This window comes from Lissotriton helveticus, chromosome 1_1, assembly GCF_964261635.1.
Source record: "Lissotriton helveticus chromosome 1_1, aLisHel1.1, whole genome shotgun sequence".
Taxonomy (NCBI): Eukaryota; Metazoa; Chordata; class Amphibia; order Caudata; family Salamandridae; genus Lissotriton; species Lissotriton helveticus.
In genome coordinates, this window is record NC_136057.1 from 2,073,048,021 (window position 1) to 2,073,067,084 (window position 19,064).

Genomic DNA, 19,064 nt, shown 5'->3' on the forward strand with positions numbered 1-19,064 from the left:
TATGAAACTTGGAGATTCCCACCTCAATCCTCTTCCACTTAATTTGGGAAGAAGAAAAATGTGTTCTAGCCCTAGTTCCAAGCAGACAAATTGCAGCAGTATTTACAATTTTTTTAATGAAAATCCAAGACAGATTTTGCTTATTTATAAAACATTGTACTGGACAGTTCAATACACAACGTAAAGAAAAACAAACTGCATTTAAAATTATCATATTTAGCATATTTACATATGAATACAGAGCACGATTGAGAACCCCTGTGATTCTGGCTCTAAGCTTGCTCGAATTGACTAGAGTAATTAAGTTAAGAAACTCATTAGAGTAAAGAGAACTGTAGCCATTCCTTATCTCATACCCCCTGCTCATGTACCAAAGAGCAGGTATTCTCTTGGCAGTTTGTTGAGTATTTATACTACCAGGGATTGTTTAATAGAGGTATTGTTCCCGAAATATTGAGTAAGAAGTCTTTATATTATCAGTATGTGTGTATGCTATACATTATATTCAAATATACATGAGAAGTGTTTAACATACATTGTTTACATTTTCAGGAAGAATACTAAAACATCCCCTGTTACCATGCATCACAAATGAGAAAGTTGATCTGGCACAACTTCTACAAGTGAAATCTTCAGCATTTCAACTACCAATAATGGCTAAGGTTCATGGTACGTAGTCTCCGCAAAATGTTGTCTTCTTGTATGGCTGCTAAGGCTTTCGATGGCCATTCACCAAAATGTTAAAATTATTTTTGTTTTTTTCTGTAAAGCAGGTTTTTGAGCATGAAAAAAAAAAAAAAAAATCGTCTCACCCCCTGTTACTTTTCTCCCAGAGTGCGGGTTTCATTAATTGTTTTACCTGGTTGTTTTACTCTGTCGGGCAGTCAGAGGAAGCTTTCTGTTGTGGTAGCCAAGACTTTCCCCATTAATGGAAACCTTGGAGTCCTCCTTTGAGGAGGGTAGATCAAGAGTTTGGAGGTAGGGGTGCCCTGTCGCTTTTGCTACAGGAACATAGAATCGCAATTGTGTTTTGAGGACATCATGGAACTCTGGCTGACTTGTACCCAATTATTCAAAATGGCTGCTGCTAACTCCAAGCAACTTGAAAGCTCAAGGGAAATGCATTTTTTTCTCTCTGAGTGTCATCATGTAGTGCAATCTCCAAAGATGTGATGATTTTCCCAAAGTAGTGCTGTCATTCTGTGACCACCCCAGCCTTCATTCATCGAAATACAATTGTTGTGGGATATTGCACCCATGTGCTCACCATGTGCTCATCAAGACAAGAAAGATGAGCTATGAATCCAAGCATATAGCATCTTTTCACAATGTAAATACCAAATACATTCAGCAGTCTTTAGTAGTAAAGCTCTGCACACGGGGGAATCATGACTAAGCTTTACATTTAAAAAAACATGACAATGCATTTCTAAATTATCAAAAAGTTCATACTTTTTAATGGGTGAATCCAAATTTGGGGTACAGAAGGAGTCAAACAACTGCGTTAGAAATCCAAGTAACTTTGGATGTGGTTTTAGACATCCATGTACTCCTCTAATGGGAGGAGAAGATTCCATCTGCTGTGAAAGTTGCAGGATCTTTCTAAATGAAGGCCATTATCTGTGTACTGACGAAAGCTACAATGTTATTATGGTAAAAATATTGTAGTACAGTATTATCAATTTTGCCAAGATTTTAGACTTTGTGCAACTAGTATTGGGCTGTCCTACTTCTGGATTCAATTTGGTTCTGACATGCTAGTGAGCCAATCACAGGATTTTAAAATAGGAGCTAGAATGCAATGACCACATGATGGCATTCAATCATTAGCAAGCTCTCACCATTTATTCCCTACTGACTAAACTGTTATATAATTCCTGTTTTGGGAGAGTAACGTGTGCCACTACAATTCTCTCACAAAGATTTGAGAATCATCTATAATGGCTAAATAGAGAAAGCATTATGCCAAAGGAGCTCCTTCATATCCTCAGCTCAGACTGTCACTCACCACTGTAGCCCAATTAATGTAATATTCCTAAAAGTGCCTAGCAGAAACCCAGACAGGACTAAGGTAAATTAAATGTGTTTGAAAATTCTCCCTGCCTTTGAGAAGGCTTCTTTTTCCACAGTTCTTTAATTAATAAAGATATATGCCTATGCCCCAGGCATTCATGGTAGACGTTCCAAATTAAATAAATCGCAACTGATTACCTCCCACACACAACTTGGACTGCCAGCTACGAAAATGGTTAGCTCAACCATGAATCACTCAGTAGGTCAGTTGATTTGAGTGTGTGATGAATCTGTTAGAAAAGGAGTCATTATGAATGTTCGTATTGCATGGAAATTTTTCATACCAGAATTCTTAAAACTTTTAATGTGTGTTTTATTTTATTGTTCTTCAATCACCTGGGCAAGGTAAAGCCCTACTGTCACCTAAAATGACGCTGCTCTTGCCTTTCTCCCCCCGTTACGAGGTCCACGCTATTATGCCTGCATCTTGACTTGCTTGGAGACACTTGGGGGCTCATTAACTGATGATAACTCTCCTATGGGGACGCCTCCACTCCTATTTTGATTAACTCTAGGTAGTATATGACCATCCCCCTAATAGATACTCATACTATACGTAGACGATGCTATATGAAGTAGACGTGATATATTAAGGATCGCCAGGAAATAGGTTATCGGTGTTAGGGATTAATGCCTACTTATGTGGACGTGCTCCTTCAAGACCCCTTCTCTTTATTTATATTGTACTTGACGGTGAACGACGTCCAGTAAGATAGCATACGCCCTACCGAATACTTCTGGAGGGGCTTGTTCTACTCTAATCTTATGCCCTGAAGAAGTCCTGTATATGGACGAAACGCGTCGGCTGTCCGTTGTGTTGTTTGCACTGTTTTCTCTGGAATAATAACAAAGAGAGAGAAAAAGAAAAAAAGAAATAAAGAATCGTCAAAGAAATGTTGAATATGGACATTTGATTTGTCTTTGCTGGTAGAACTCCTTGGTGGTGCACCTTTGCTTTGCTTTGCTTTGCTTTGCTTTGAAAATTGACTGTGGTCCCATCTGGGATCTAGTACTGTGGCGTTGGGAACTATACAGTGTGCACATCTTCCGCACCAGAAATAGTGGGTAATTATTAATAGAGTAGGTAATCCGGGTAAGGTGCTGTCAGACAAGAGGTTCCACAGTCTGTTCTTTTTTCTCTTACTAAAACGACAGAATGTCTGGCAATAACTCCAGGAGAAATATATAACCTACTGTCTGGTAATGATTGCTCGGCTTCTACACAAGATTAGTGTCTCACACATTTAATGAAAATGTTAGCTACTGCAGACACTCTAGTCCTAACCGTAGATATCAAAAAGTGTTTTAATGATGTTTAATTAGCTCTAAAGAATGTACCATTGATTTTTCTTGTAAAAAATAACTTTTTAAGTTGGTTAGGCCTAGTTAATGGTTTGCCCATTGTTGAAAAGTGGATTATTAAATAGGCCTCAGAACAGGTCTCAGAAAGTTATTCCCATGCTCAACCCTTGGTAGCTTGGCTGCAAGCAGGTAGGCTTAACTTGAAAGACAGGTATGTAAAGAATTTAAAAACACCAATTTAATACGTAATTAAGACACAAAACACAATAAAAATCCAAAACCAATATCCGCAAACGGGAAATATTTTTTGCTTTAAAATTACATCAAAACGAAAAACATCCAATGTAGAAACCTATACTGCCTATTGGGACAGATAGTCACACTAGAAAGGTACAAAGTCAAAGTTTCAGGCCGACCACGGTGGAGCCCTGTGCGGTTACTCCTCGCAGAATTTCTTAGTCAAAGCTTTTACCTTCTGACTTAAAAACATTTCTGGAGCTTTTCTTCCCGGAGTCCCTCAAATCAGGTACAGTCAATCAGAGTGCAGGGCTGGTTGGTGCAAATCAAACTTCTTCCTTTATTTTTAAGCAGCGGATGTGAGAGGCACTGCCCCTCTCCAGTACTTATTCAGTGTTTTCTAGGGTCATACAGGAGGGCCCTCCTGTCTAACGAGGTGCAGGGCAACACCCCACTGCATGACCATTACCTCCAAAGTGTGGCACAATGGTCTCCCAGAAAGCACTATTTCTCCAAAATTCAATATTACTAAAGTTCCTAGTTGAGAGGCAACAGCTGGCTAAACCAACCTCCAGGATGGCTCATCTCCATAGACTTCCTCCCCTTGGCATCTGCACATTCCTTCCTTAAGCCTACCATCTGGTTGGGTTCAGTGGACAGAGGTGTAAATGAAACTCATTTCTTCTGTCTGTCTCCTCCTCCTTTGGAAGATCATTGTTTACAACTCATCTCCCTTGCTCTGGCATTCCTATGCAGCAGAACCCTCTCCTCCCAGAAAGACTCTTTCATCGCAGGGGCCCCTTATCACCTCATCAAAGCAGCCTGGCTAATCCACTTAACTCTAACTAATCAGGGCAGACCACTGGAAGGCTGAATTTTGGCTTAATGACAAGAAAGTGTTCAAACTTCTTGTCTGTATATGTTAGGATAAATTCAACAATAGTATATTGTTGGATTTATCAATACCATTCTAGTAAATGCCTGAATGATATTTTCTAATTCTCCTGCCGGTAATTAATTAATACCTTTTTGCCATGTTAGCCTATGTGGCTAGGGATCAGCAAGAAGGATAGTTAAGTAGGCAATTTCTCCAACACCAGGGCTTATAAAACATTCTTTATGAGGACCCTGCCTATATCTGCAGGACTCTCCTACCCTTGGAACACATAGGGGAGACTTTAGGGGTTCTGTATATGTAAAAATATTGCTGATCCTCACTCCACAGTGCTCCTAGCACAATAGTCGATTTTGGGAAGCACTTTACTACAATGTGGGAAGTGAAATGTGCAATTTCACTAAACCCACAACATATAAAACCAATTTTATAAGGATTCTCCTTACAAGTACATGACCATCCACCACTTGGATACTTAGGGGAGAGTCTGGGGGTACCTAGCATGCCAAAATATTATAGTTTATGAATTGTTACGTGCCCCAACTACCAAAGTTACATGTCAGAAGCAGTCCTACAACACAGGGCTGCTTTTAAACTAACCTCAGGCCTCAGCAGTGCACACATGCATGCCAGTGCCGAAAGGGCTGCTGGCCTCTGAACTGCCATGCCCTATTTTATAGTGAAGACTTAAAAGTAGTTTTGACGCCCCTGCCCTATTCTGTACTAGGGCCTTATACGGGAGGTCATGTCAATCATTAGTGGAAGCTTTAACTGTCTGAGAGTATCATTGGAGCACATCATATACATTACCATGGGAGTTTGTTTGATGAGGACCTTCCCTTTAACAGGCAAGCAATGAAGTTAGTTAACACCTTATTTTTGTCAAAATGTGCAATAAGCTTCAAATACTAGCCTTTTTAAATAGTTCCATAACAAATAATAGAACTGCAAACAGAACCTTTGAAAGGGATCAGAATATGGAAATCATTTCTGTTATTAAATTCAAGAGAAACATACATCACCCAACCTTTCAATGTAGCACAGGATGCCAGTGAACAAGCCTGGCCACACTCTTGAATCTAAATTGTGGTAATACTCTTGACCGCTTACCTGCATTTACGCACCACGCAAACAGCGGAATCCTGGAGAGACAATCTAGGCCGCCATCTTGGGAAGGGCGCGCTCTAGTAGTTGGGTGGTATTCTGCTATAAAACATGCGCGCTGCGTCGACGCGCAGCGGGTGCACCTAAGGCAAGCCCGTCTGTGACTGTGAGCATCCTGGAAGCGGCCAGCACCAGCCATGCTTCTTGTTTCCCATCTAACATGCCTTCTGTACACAGGTTCTAGAGCCTTGAGAAACAGGTGTAGATTGGTGCGTCTCCGAGTAAGTGCGGCCATGTATGGGCAGTGCTGGATAACATGTCTAGCATCTGTCCGACGTGTAATTATAATTTTAACCATACTGTGGACTCTATTCCATACCCAGTCATATTCCTTCTGTCCTTCTGTCTGTTCAATGTATTCAAGCTTCTTTTATTAATGCGCGGTCCATAGCTAAACATGCTTGTGACATCTTTTAGCTGCTGGTAGACAGCCAGTTAGATCTGTTATTTATAACAGAGGCCTTAGCTATCCCTGCAGGGTATAAAATTGCCAGGGTTGACCGCAAAACAGACAGAGGAGTAGGGGTTGCGGTAAGCTTCAGGGAAAATTGGTCTCTTACTCAGGGACAGTCACAGGATTTTAGGGAGGGGGAAGCGATCGACTTCTCCCTTACTATTTCTCCGCATTTTTTACTGGGAGCCACACTGTTATATCGTCTCCCTGGGCCCCCAATCTCTTTTCTAAAAGCTTTTGATTAAGCCATCGTGCCTAGAGCCCTACACTACTCTAATTATCTACTGCTGGGTGACTTCAATATTTACTTTGACTGCAGAGAAGCTTCCGACACACGTGCCCTTAATGAGTCCTTGGATCTTGCCCAGTTGACCCAATGGATCAACTCTCCTACTCATAGTGGGGGACATACCATTGATGGGGTCTGTTCCAACTTCCATTTAGCTGTTCAGGATCCTCTCCCTGTTGCTTGCTGTGATCATTTTTTAATTCAATTCTCTTGGACCATTAAGCCATCCTATTCTTCTATGCAGACTTTGGAGGCTAGACCCCCTCATTGCGTTGAGCCGGCTGCCTTGGGCAGAGCTGGGATGGGGCAGTGAGCTAAATAACGGTGATGGATCAAGCCCTGATCTTTGGACTGGGTAAGAGTGGTCTGCTTAATTCAGACACTCTGTTCATCACCACCCCCTTTTCTGAATCGTTTTTGGCCACTATAGGTGTGGCAGGGTATACTCAGACATGAGTCCCTTGCTCACTGCTCCATCAGGATTCAAGCAAGCCGGGCCGACGAGGCTGAAATGCCAGAAACCGGTCCCCGGAAGCTTGTGTCCTTTCTGGTGAAGAATTGGCTTGGTAGTTTGGTCTGCCCTGTTCCCATGATGCACTGGGCCAGGGACAGACTAATTTGCATATAGCCAGGTTCTGAGCTGGGATGGGGCAGTGAGCTAAATAACGGTGATGGATCAAGCCCTGATCTTTGGACTGGGTAAGAGTGGTCTGCTTAATTCAGACACTCTGTTCATCACCACCCCCTTTTCTGAATCGTTTTTGGCCACTATAGGTGTGGCAGGGTATACTCAGACATGAGTCCCTTGCTCACTGCTCCATCAGGATTCAAGCAAGCCGGGCCGACGAGGCTGAAATGCCAGAAACCGGTCCCCGGAAGCTTGTGTCCTTTCTGGTGAAAAATTGGCTTGGTAGTTTGGTCTGCCCTGTTCCCATGATGCACTGGGCCAGGGACAGACTAATTTGCATATAGCCAGGTTCTGAGCTGGGATGGGGCAGTGAGCTAAATAACGGTGATGGATCAAGCCCTGATCTTTGGACTGGGTAACAGTGGTCTGCTTAATTCAGACACTCTGTTCATCACCACCCCCTTTTCTGAATCGTTTTTGGCCACTATAGGTGTGGCAGGGTATACTCAGACATGAGTCCCTTGCTCACTGCTCCATCAGGATTCAAGCAAGCCGGGCCGACGAGGCTGAAATGCCAGAAACCGGTCCCCAGAAGCTTGTGTCCTTTCTGGTGAAGAATTGGCTTGGTAGTTTGGTCTGCCCTGTTCTCATGATGCACTGGGCCAGGGACAGACTAATTTGCATATAGCCAGGTTCTGAGCTGGGATGGGGCAGTGAGCTAAATAACAGTGATGGATCAAGCCCTGATCTTTGGACTGGGTAAGAGTGGTCTGCTTAATTCAGACACTCTGTTCATCACCACCCCCTTTTCTGAATCGTTGGGCAGAGTCCTGGCAGATACCCATCCGGGTACCTTTGGGGGTCTGTTGGAAGCGGTTGGTGGATTTAATAATTGGCTGGCCAGAGCAGTGGAGCATTTCTCCACACCTCTGAGTCATAAAAAAGCGAGAAAACCCCCTCCCAATCCTGATTTTCAAAGGAATTAAAAGAACTAAAAACATCCTGTAAAAAGCTTGAGAGCTGTTGGAGACAGGCCTATAGTTTGCAAGCCAAAGTAGCTCTCAGGAAGGCTCAAAACAACTATTACACCATGGTCAAGCTGGCCAAAGGCCACTTTTTTGTGGATCCATTGCCCAATCAAAAAATAATTCAAAAGAAATATTTGCAATCGTTCAAAGCTTCTTGAATCCATGCGTTGAACCGATGGCAACGCTCTTCTCTAACGACTGGTGTGAGCAGATTTCGGGTTTTTTTATTGATAAAATTCAAGCCATACAGGATAGCTTTGGGACTGCTATTCAAATGCAGGTGATCTATTCGCATCAGACAGCCGTAGACTCTGATCCAGTCCACCCCTGTTTGACTACATTTACTCTCATTCCGCTGTCAGATACTCTGGCAATACTTAAATCGTTGAAATCAGGCTCTCCTACGGATCCCTGCAGAGCAAGGTTATTGCAGCAATGGCGTAGGTAGTCAACCCGGAAGTCAACAAAATTGTCAATCTGTCCCTCCTGGCCGCTACAGTCCCACCTGGGTGGAAACAGGCAAAACTTCTCCCCCTGCTGAAAAAACCTTCATTAAATTCCGCTACCCCGGCTAGTTACCGCCCCAATTTCCCTCCTCCCGGCTGTGGCTAAGGTGTGTGAGAAGGCTGTTCACAAGCAGCTCTCTGAGTTTGTTGAGACTTCTGGTGCCCTCCACCCCGCCCAGTCAGGTTTCAGGGCCTCTCATAGCACCGAGACGGCACTGGTTGAGGTGGCGGAGGCTATTAGAGACGGCCTCGATGCCGGCGGCAGAGCAGCTCTGGTGCTATTAGACCTCTCTGCCGTGTTCAACACCGTGCCACACCACCAACTTTTGGCATGGTTGTCTCATATCGGCTTCTCTGGTCAGATGTGGGAGTGGATTGAATCCTTTCTAGCCAATAGAACACAGTAAGTGTGGCTGCCTCATTTCTCCTCAACACAGAGAAGTCTGACTACGGGGGTCCCTCAGGGCTCAACATTGAGCCCTCTTCTGTTTAATGTCTATATGACGCCCCTTATTTACTGGGCAGAGGAGCTGGGCACTAAGATCTTAGCCTATGCTTATGATACCCAGCTCAACTTTATGTGGAAGAAAATTGATTTCTCTCCGATCATTGCCAAAAATTGTCTTGCAGAAGTTTTTAAATGGTTAGCCCAGGCCCAACTGAAAATCAACGAGGAGATTTTGAGGGTTTGGTTCAGTGAGGAATTAAGATTTCTGATTAGATCAATAAACTAGCTGGTGTGTGCTTTGGCACACTGAAATGCATAAAGAAGTTCCTGCCCCTATTGCCCAAAGTGGCTAAAGAAATGGTGACCCGTGCTCTTATGCTTTCGAGTCTAGACTATGCCAATGCTGGTGCATTGGTCTTCCGGAAATGTAATTTGTTTAAGGCTCTTACACCCGCCCATGGTGCTCTCTAAAATGTAGGGCCTCAGTATCTTAGGAGACGCTTCACGTCCAAGAGCCACCCAGACATTTATGCTCTACAGGCCAATCCCTCGCTGTTGTACCTTGGTACCGCATGGCTAGAATGGATGGCAGCTCCCTCTCTGTCAGAACGGCCATGGCTTGAATGCCTTACCCTTTTGTGCTTCGAAATATAGGGGACTTCAGGCTGTTTAAAAACATTTTTTAATTTTATTATTCAAGTAATTTTCCAGCTGGGTCAGCTCCCCTCTGTCTCCACCATTTGGCTTCCGCGCTGGGACACTTCCAAGTAGCCGGGTGCGCTATAAATGGAGGTTAACATAACATAACTCTGCTCCATGGACTCTTCTATTTCACACTGACACACTTTAAGCTCATCATAAATGCCACAACACATCTCATCTAGAGCCTGAATACATATGACCAAATTACCCCCATCCTGATGGTACTCCATTGGCTCGTCTTTCCAGCCCACACCATCATCAAAACCAGCTGCATCATTTACAGAGCCATCACAACACCACCCCCACTTATCCTGTAGGCAGACTCACTATCTCTGGTGGCTCTCAGCACACCCACAACTAGGACACCATCAGAATGCAGACTAAGAAGTGTAAAAAAGAAAAACACAAGATAACAAGCCGTTTTTATTTATATGCCTGCCCAACATCTAGAACACCATCACTGTATTCATCAGGACCACTCCAACACTGCTCCAATTTAAGAAATAATTGAAAGACTCATCTCTATAGGAACACTACATCAAAACGGGTTACCTATTCACAACACAGATACCTCTCCTATCACTTGTTCACTTTGTTTGTCTTTGACCCTGTACAGGGGTCTCCAAACCGGTCCTGGAGGGCCGGATCCATGCCAGATTTTTTGCATATCCCCATTGAGATACATGTAGTTATTTAAAAAATCTGGCATGGATCCGGCCCTCCAGGACCGGTTTGGAGACCCTTTGGCTAGGGTTGTGCTGTAGAAATACCATTTATATGCAAAGATATGTACATAAATACATACATGACAGTTTCAGGTACCTTGCTCTTTCACAGAGAGTCTTTTAGTGGAAAGGTCCTTTACAACCACAGCATGATCTTGAAATACAACTCATTAGCTCTGTTAGACTGTCTTTGGAAATGAAGGTCAGAGCCCAAATGTCCAAAAGGTTTAATTCAGCGTACCAAACACTGTTAGCTAGTACTTGCTAATGGCATTTGTTTCCATTAGGGATCAGGCAGACTAATGCCATTTACATTTGAGTTAAAAGGCAAAAAACAATTGTCCCAAAGGGACTTTAGACAGAGACTGTAGATGGCTCTCTGTGCACATATTTAGAATATGCAAAAGTTTCATTGTATTATATTACAAAATATTTTCCCAAATTTGTGAGAAAATACATTAAAGCATAGTTTGGGATGGAGTGATAATTTGTTGCTTGTTTGAGTTTTAGGTAAGCCATTTTCATTAAATTTTTCTTTATTTTGCTCTGCAACAAAGTGCTCAACTAAGAATACCTCATTTTATCTTTAGGTGCTCTCATGTTGATCGCCTGGATGACCACAGGAAGTATTGGAATGGTCTTCGCCCGCTACCTAAAGAATGCTGCAAAGAAACCTATTTGTGGTAAAGCCACATGGTTTCAGGTAGGTTAGCTGTAAATAATTAAATACCACTTAAACATAATTATTTACTAAATAATACATTACATGCCTTTTCTTGATTTTATATAAGTAATTTGTATCGCCTTGTGTGAATAATGATTATAATGTATTTTAGTGCACAAATACCAGTAATTGATATTAACTTAACAGTGGAATAACCCCTGCAGTTATGTGCTTGTATTTGCACTTTGTAACTTTAAGTGCTTCTGTATTGTTCCCTAGTTCAGATTCACCACTGTATAACAATGGTCAACTGACCAGATTGCGGAAACCCATTCCCATGCCTCAATTACCTTCCTAATATCCCTCATATGCTAGGATAAATTAGTCTCGATTACTTTGGCAACTACATATTTGAATCTCCCCATGACTATCAGTTCATCTCCGAGTAACACACATAACAGAATCAACCTCAGTTTAATTAATAGAGATGAGTTTATTCTAACAGGAAACCGGCCTTTAAAAAGGTAATTGTTAATCCCAATATTTTTTAAGTAGTTCTTAAAGTATGTTAAAGTATATATATGTACACGTCTTTTTACCCACTCTCTATTCCGACCAACTTCGTCATTGGAATTTTTTAAAAATAAAACCATCTTCACATTGGTTACATTCTGCAGATGTAATGCTCATAAGAACTAGTTACTCTGAACATCAGACCCTCATTCTCCTTAACAATGATCAACTTCTGATTGATGCCAGAAACATCTACTAAATATCTTGTGAAATACATACAGTCATATTCACTTCTTCTCCTTAGCATCTATCAGAAATTAACAAATGTAGGCAGACTATGCTCAGACATGTTTCTTTTGAAACATTTAATAGGCACACTATAGCTCTTTTTCACAGTTAGCGCTCTTAACTCCTTGCGTGCTCATGACAAGCTCAGCTCGTCATGAGGCACGTTGGCCGTGTTCTGATGACGAGCTGAGATCGTCATGACACGCGCGGTGCTCACACGTGGGGCTAATTCCCCCGCGGTGCTGAGCGTTCTGAAAAACGGGCGTGGTCATGACGAGCTCAGCTCGTCATCAGCACAGCGCCACCGTGCAGCGTGACGAGCCGAGCTCGTCACAAGCACCATGGCGTTGCGCGCGCCCCCTCCCCCCAGCGCTGCAGGGGAATTAGCCCTGCGGCGAAGGAGTTAAATGTGGAAGACTTTGCCTCCCGCCCTCCTGAACAATACATCTCAGTTTATTGTCAAGACAGACCTTAAATATCTTCTGTTTCTTTGGCATGGCTATGAGATATCTACTGTAACATTCTACATATAAGTCTTATATGTGCATTTCTGGTCAGTAATCCTTGAACATCTTTTTACTATTGCATAATATGCAATTTATTGCCATGTGAATTATGTTTTAAAATGTTCTTGGGTCTGTAAAATGTTTCCCTCTGAGCTCCTATTCGTTTTTTTTTAAATATTCCATAATTTGCTGTCTTTTACTGTTTTTATGTACTTAACTAGCTGTCAGAAAACTGCTGCTAAAGCGGCGATAATGGGCTTGATAGCATGCCCTTGTGAATTCCAATAGAAGTCGATGTTCTGGTGTGAACATGGGATTCTATTGGTATTCTCCAGGGCATATTATCAAGCCCATTATCGCAGCTTTAGCGGCAGTTTTCTGCCACTAAACCGACAATACTTTTAACACCGTTCTTAAATATATGCCCCAGTGTTCTTAAGGCCCCTGGTCGTTGCTCTTGCTATGTAAAACTACACAGATAAATACTTCTTGTCTGCTGCATTAGCAGCCTTATAGTAACCTCTCTGTAAACAAGTCTAATGAACAACCGGATTCAACACCAATTGGAATATATCAGATATCTCTATACATTAATCCTCAGCTTTCAATTTCAAAATTGAACATTAATCCTCAGCTTTCAATTTCAAAATTGAACATTGCTCACAGGCCTATTTTTTATCATCAATCAACAAAATATGTCTTAAATATCTGATGAAAAAAATGAGTTGTATTGGAGCAAAAAAAGTGTATTGTTGTATTTTTCATTTTATACCAGACATTCCACTTGATGCCATATAGATAGTCTTCCTTATTACTTCTGTACATAAAACAATATATTGGATGGGTTAAAATGATTTCCCACATAATTAAAATGGCAAACCTTTTAGTTGGTCTTAACTTTGAGATACTATTTAAACTTATTTTGATGTCTACCATATATATTAAGTAATCTGACCTGCGCGGCCGAACAAGAGGCGCGGAAGCGAAGTGAGGCTGCCTGCTCTGCAACTGAGGGATAAAAGAACCAAAGTACACATTCCACAAATTGAGACCCTCACAAGCGAGCACGATCGTCTGCCTGTACTGGCACGCCATACCAGAGTACTTCTAACAGATGACGTAGTGATCCAGCCTTCGGAGAAAAGGAAAAGATCCCTGCTGGGCTATCGAGTGAGGCCATTGAGTGCTCGACAGAAGGGCTGCTGACCGCCCGAGGGTCGATCCAAGGGGGACAAGATGAGGAGGGCCGCTGGCAAAGGGCAGGCACACGAATTGAGAACTGAACCAGACCGTGGTGGTGACCCATTACAGTGTAGACACAAGCAACTTAAACACACTGGCGGGCCAGATACTAGAGCGGCGAGTCACTCTGGCGTGGGAAGGAGAGTGTGCAAGGCGGTGGTCGCGGTAATTCAAGACAAAAATAACTTGCGATTCAGGGCCACAAAAGGGCTTCTGCCATTAACCTAAAGGCGGTCAAAGACAAAGTGTGGAGTCTACACAGCACGCAACGCTAAAAGGCCGCACAGAGGTACATTGAGTGAATGAATGAATTAATGAATATACACTTATAAAGCGCATGGCTACCAAAGGCCTCCCAGCGCTAGAGACAGAGCCTAAACCGAGAAATATCGGGAGATTCAGGAGAACAACAGAGTCTTCAGGAGTTTGCGGAATAAGAGATTGTTGGCCTCAAGCCAAATATGATCTGGTAGCTGATTCCGACAGTTTGCCGGGATGACGGAAAATAGACGTTAGGGCTTGAAGAGACCTACATAGCTGTAGATGGAGGATCGGTTTCAAAGCTTACCCTTCCTAAATCTACCTTCCCCCACTATGAGATAGAATGCAGGAACTGTGGAACATCATTGTAGGGAGAAACCGAACATACCCAAGGGATAGAAATAATCCTGTGGGAGAGTGGTGACGTCCCCTTCCCCCCTGAACAATTCTCCCTGCCTCTGCGTTCCAGCGAGGAGATTATTGGCAGATACTTAGGCGAGTAGCCGTTCTGAGGAGGGCAGATACCATTCCTAGGCCTCTTAACGGCAGGAGCCCCCCAACGCGTGGGGCATGCAGTGGTAGAGCTCCACAGGCAGACAGCGAGCAGTAGCCTGGGAGTCTGGGACAACAGGTGGGTTAAGGGGGAGCCGCTCTCCCGCACCACTTCTTCGGGTCTATATCCCACAATGTCTAGCACCAAGGGTGCTAAAGGCACGCACCGGACAAAACTTGATCGATACACCATGTCCAATAATACGAATGTGGATAGACCCCCGGGGGCAGTGACAAAGACGGGGCTGCAACATGATTCAGAAAACCCTTCACTGACAGACATTATGGAGGCCATCAGGAATTCGAACATCACTCAAGAGTAGAATGGATGCAATAACAACCAAAGTCTCGTTTCTCTGGGCAGATTTAAAAAAAATCAACGACGGGCTCAAGACGATAGAAGTCACCACAACCACTCTCAGCCAAGAGTCCAAAACAATGGAAAAGCAGATCAAACAACTGCAGGAGGTCAGAAGAACCTGGAAATCAGGTTGGAAGATTATGAAGGCAGATTACACCGGAAAAACATTAGAATAATCGGAGTGCCAAAACAGGTAGAGGGACTCACTCCAGACTTTTTCATAGAAGAACTAATCACTAAGGACCTCCTGCCTAAAAATCTATCCACCTTCTTTTTGGTGGAGAGGGCACACTGAGTCTCGGGAGGGAGACCAAGACCAAGAGCACCCCCAAGGCCAATGTTGGCTAGACTTTTTAACTTCAGGGACCAAGATGTTGTAATGCAAACAGCACACACAGCTCCACCGATCAAATTTGATAACAGTCTTGTGACCTTCTTCCCCGACTATACTGCATATGTGCAGAAACTGAGACGATCGTTCCAAGGGGACCAAAGCTAGACTTAGAGAAAAGGGTTTGAAGTACTTTGTGTTATTCCCTGCCAAGTTCCGGGTGGAAGCTGAGGAAAAAATATGGTTCTTCGACACCCCAGAGGCGGTACAAGAATGGATGGATGGGCGGAGACCTATCCATAGAAATGGCACCCAATTGCAAAAGGAGAGGTCCCATAGAAGGCATACCGGACCATAAGGGCTTCAAAGGCAACCAGTCGATCACAAGGATCCAGAAGGTTGTTGGTTGAAGTGGACAGCAATGGATCATGGACTGAGTATTTATCAGTAAAGAACTTAATCTGATGCAATGAAGTACACAGTCTCCAAAACACTCTCACCATGGGCTAAGTGACTCTCCGTTTTGAGCACTTACTATCTTTATTACATGCTTATGTTATTCTTAAATGGGCAGTAACGGCGGGCATGGGCGTAGGGTGGACACCCCCATCACTTTTAAATTAGTTTCTAATGGGACGACAGTCGCTCTGAATAGTTGGGGATAGGGGCAGTTTCAAGCCCGTAATGCAGGGAAGCGGGGAGGGAAGTATAGGTAGTTTGTTTTGTTTTTGGGGGAGTTTAGATGACAGTAACTTAGAGTATAAATGGGGACCTTGAGTTCTCCAAACACTTCACAAGGGCTGGCTCACACATCTCCATCAGGAAGGCATCATCAGAAAAAAGAATATAGGAATCAATTTTCCTCCACTTAATAGATTGTTCAAGACCACAGAAGTAGAGGGTACCAGATATGGGCAGCGATAAGGGGCTCAAACTGCTATCCTGGAACGTAAATGGTTTGGGGTACAAGCTAAAATGAGGGATAGTACTTCAATACATAAAAAGACACATCCCAGACATAGTCCTCCTGCAGGAGACACCTCTGGTGGTGAACAAACGTGGGGCCTTAACAAGATGGGGATATACATTAGTAGTCCACTAGGCGTTCACTACTGGATCGAAGGCAGTTGGTATAATGACTAGGAAGAATTTCCTGATGACCACAGATCAGGTCTGGACCGACAAACAGGGAACATACGTGGCTATCGTGGGGAGCTGGAAGGGTAAAACTCTCACAGTGGTGTTGGTTCATATTCCACTGGGTCTTCAGGCCATGGCCTTTAAGGACTTAGGGGATCTCCTTCTTGCCTTTCCTGTGGGGTTGTTCATGATGGGTTGGGTCTTTAACTCGATAGTCTCGGGACAACTAGACCGCTCCCCTCCAAGGGACGCGCCCCCCTCGCGAAGGCAGATTCATTACTTCCTGGGAGCAATGGGCCTGGCTGATGCCTGGCGTACACTAAACCCTTTAGAGAGACAACTTACTTTTCATTCGGGGCCCACAGCTCCCTATCTAGAATCGACTACATTATAGTGCTGACAGGGCAGGTGGGACAAATTAAAGAAGTGCGCCATATGACAAGGGATATATCGAACCATTCCCCAATATGGGCCTACTGGGAGGAAGTGAACCGCAGGTGGGAAGAACTGCTCCAATAAATCCCTTGTATCTCAAGAACCCTACTATCAAGACAAAACTGGTGCTAGAAATGGAACATTATTTTCAGGAGAATGAGGGCTCAGTGGACTCCTCTCTGACGCTCTAGGAGGTGTTTAAAACAGTAGCCAGGGGGCAGGCAGTCTCTTTGACCGCTGGGACCCAAAAAGAAACGAATGCACAACTCACCAGACTAGAAGCTGACATCCTAGATTTTGAAAGAGGGTCGAGAGGGGAAAGCTAAGAGGAGGATGAACACCTGCTCGAACTAAAGAGGAAAGAATATGAAGATCAAGCCGCATACGCCGCAAGAGCCCAGTTTAGAGCCACACGTTGCAAAGTTTATGAGGTAGGGCATATCGCAGGGAAGCTATTAGCTTGGTTGGATCGTAGGCTGCAAGCCAACAGGATGGTAATTGAACTAGTCGATAACTTGAATAGACAAATCAGAGACCCTCAAGGGGTCGCAGATGAGTTTGCGAACCACTTTAAACCGATTTATAAGTCCCACGTAGTTTCCACAGAGGAAGAATCAGCGACCCTGTTACTAGATATGCCCCTACTAACCCTCTCACCAGAAGATCTTGAGGCACTAGATGGTGAGCTCACCACTGCTAAAGTTTAAAGGGCAATAGCAGACCTACAAGACGGAAAGGCAATGGGCCCTAATAGCTTGCCTATAGAGCTGGTTAAACTTGCCCCTAGTAAAAAAGCGCCTTACCTCACCAAGATGTTTCAGGAAAACCGGGAGCAGGAAAAACTCCCAGCAGACCAGCGGCTAGCTACTATTGTGGTTATCCACAAGAGTGGTAAACCTAGAAACAAGTGTTCCTCTCACAGACCAATATCGCTCCTTAACGCCGAAGTCAAGTTGTTGGCAAAGTTGCTGGCCACCCGATTGCTCCAAGTGATCACCAAGCTTGTGCATCCGGGTCAGTCGGGCTTTATGCCAGGAAGAAATACCTCACACAACCTCCAGGGGCTTCACGGAGTACTGAGCAAGACTGATACTCTACAAGAAGACGCAGTGGTGGCATCTTTAGACGCCACCATGCCATTCGATACCATCGAGTGACCATTTATACATGCTGTACTCAAAATAATCAGTGTCGGTCCCCAGTTTCCAACTGGGTCCAACTTCTGTACACTGAACCATTTGCACAAGTGGTAGTAAATAACCAAAAATCATCAACATTCACTCTTGAAAGAGAAACTGGGCAGGGTTGTCCTCTGTCGCCGCTGCTCTTCGCTCTGCTGCTTGAGCTGCTGGCATGGTGGATACAGAAAGATCATCTTATAAGGGCCCTAAGATGGTCGGAGGGCTGGGAAGACCGCATCTCACTGTATGCCGACGACATACTTCTCTACTTGGTCTTACTGACAGCCTTGTTAATTAGAGCCTCCATATGTTCACTAATTTGGGTAAATATTCTGGATACATCATAACATCATAAACTGGGGGAAATCTGTCCTCTATGTGCTGAGGGGAAATTTCCCTCCCTGCCCCAAAACTTTCAGACAGAAGTGGCGCAAGAGGGATTTAAGTACCTGGGAGTGTATGTAATCATGGATCCAGCATTATAATATGAACGCAACCTCCGGCTCCCTCTGCAGCAACTAAAAAGTGATGTCAGGCATTAGAAGACTCTTCTCCTGTCCCAGCTACGCTGAGCTGCTTTATTTAAAATGATGTCTCTGCTGCGCTTTTTATATATTTTGAAATTTTCTCCGCACCCAATTCAAACTGACTATATCAGGGCCATTGAAGAAGAGCAGAGAGAACTTCTATGGGATGGGAAACTGCCCGCATTGTGGCACAGAAGTTGAAATAGGCTGGTACAACAGTGGCATTGGGTTACCGGACGTGCGCAGGTACTGTTGGGCAGCACACCTAGCAGCCATAAACCAAGGCATGTATAGAGCCAGTGACAACCCTGGATATAATATGGACCATGGGCCCTTCCCAAGTGGTGACTATACGAAGGTGCTATATTTAAGTGTGTGAAATGTAAAATGCAGGTACACATCAATGGATGTTTGAAAGTAGTTTTATTCTCTGAAGAAGATCCCATCCAACCAGTCTGACACAGCAGCCTCAACTGCTTCACTTCAGATCTAAACACTATGACATAACCACATTCCAATACATCTTACATTCCATAAAGTCATACCTAGTCACATGCCCCAAAAAGACATATCAGAAGTTAATTAACAACATGACGGATCCCCTCCTGTGGT

General features: G+C 43.7%; 1 protein-coding gene across 1 annotated transcript in view; it reads left to right on the top strand.

Moving 5' to 3' along the window:
- Positions 1–19,064, top strand: part of LOC144776444 (putative ferric-chelate reductase 1) — a 321,596-nt gene that overhangs the window by 160,304 nt on the left and 142,228 nt on the right. The window contains exons 10-11 of the mRNA XM_078659268.1: positions 553–669; positions 11,042–11,154. Coding sequence (XP_078515394.1) covers positions 553–669; positions 11,042–11,154 — 230 coding nt within the window. The remainder of the gene's footprint in view (positions 1–552; positions 670–11,041; positions 11,155–19,064) is intronic.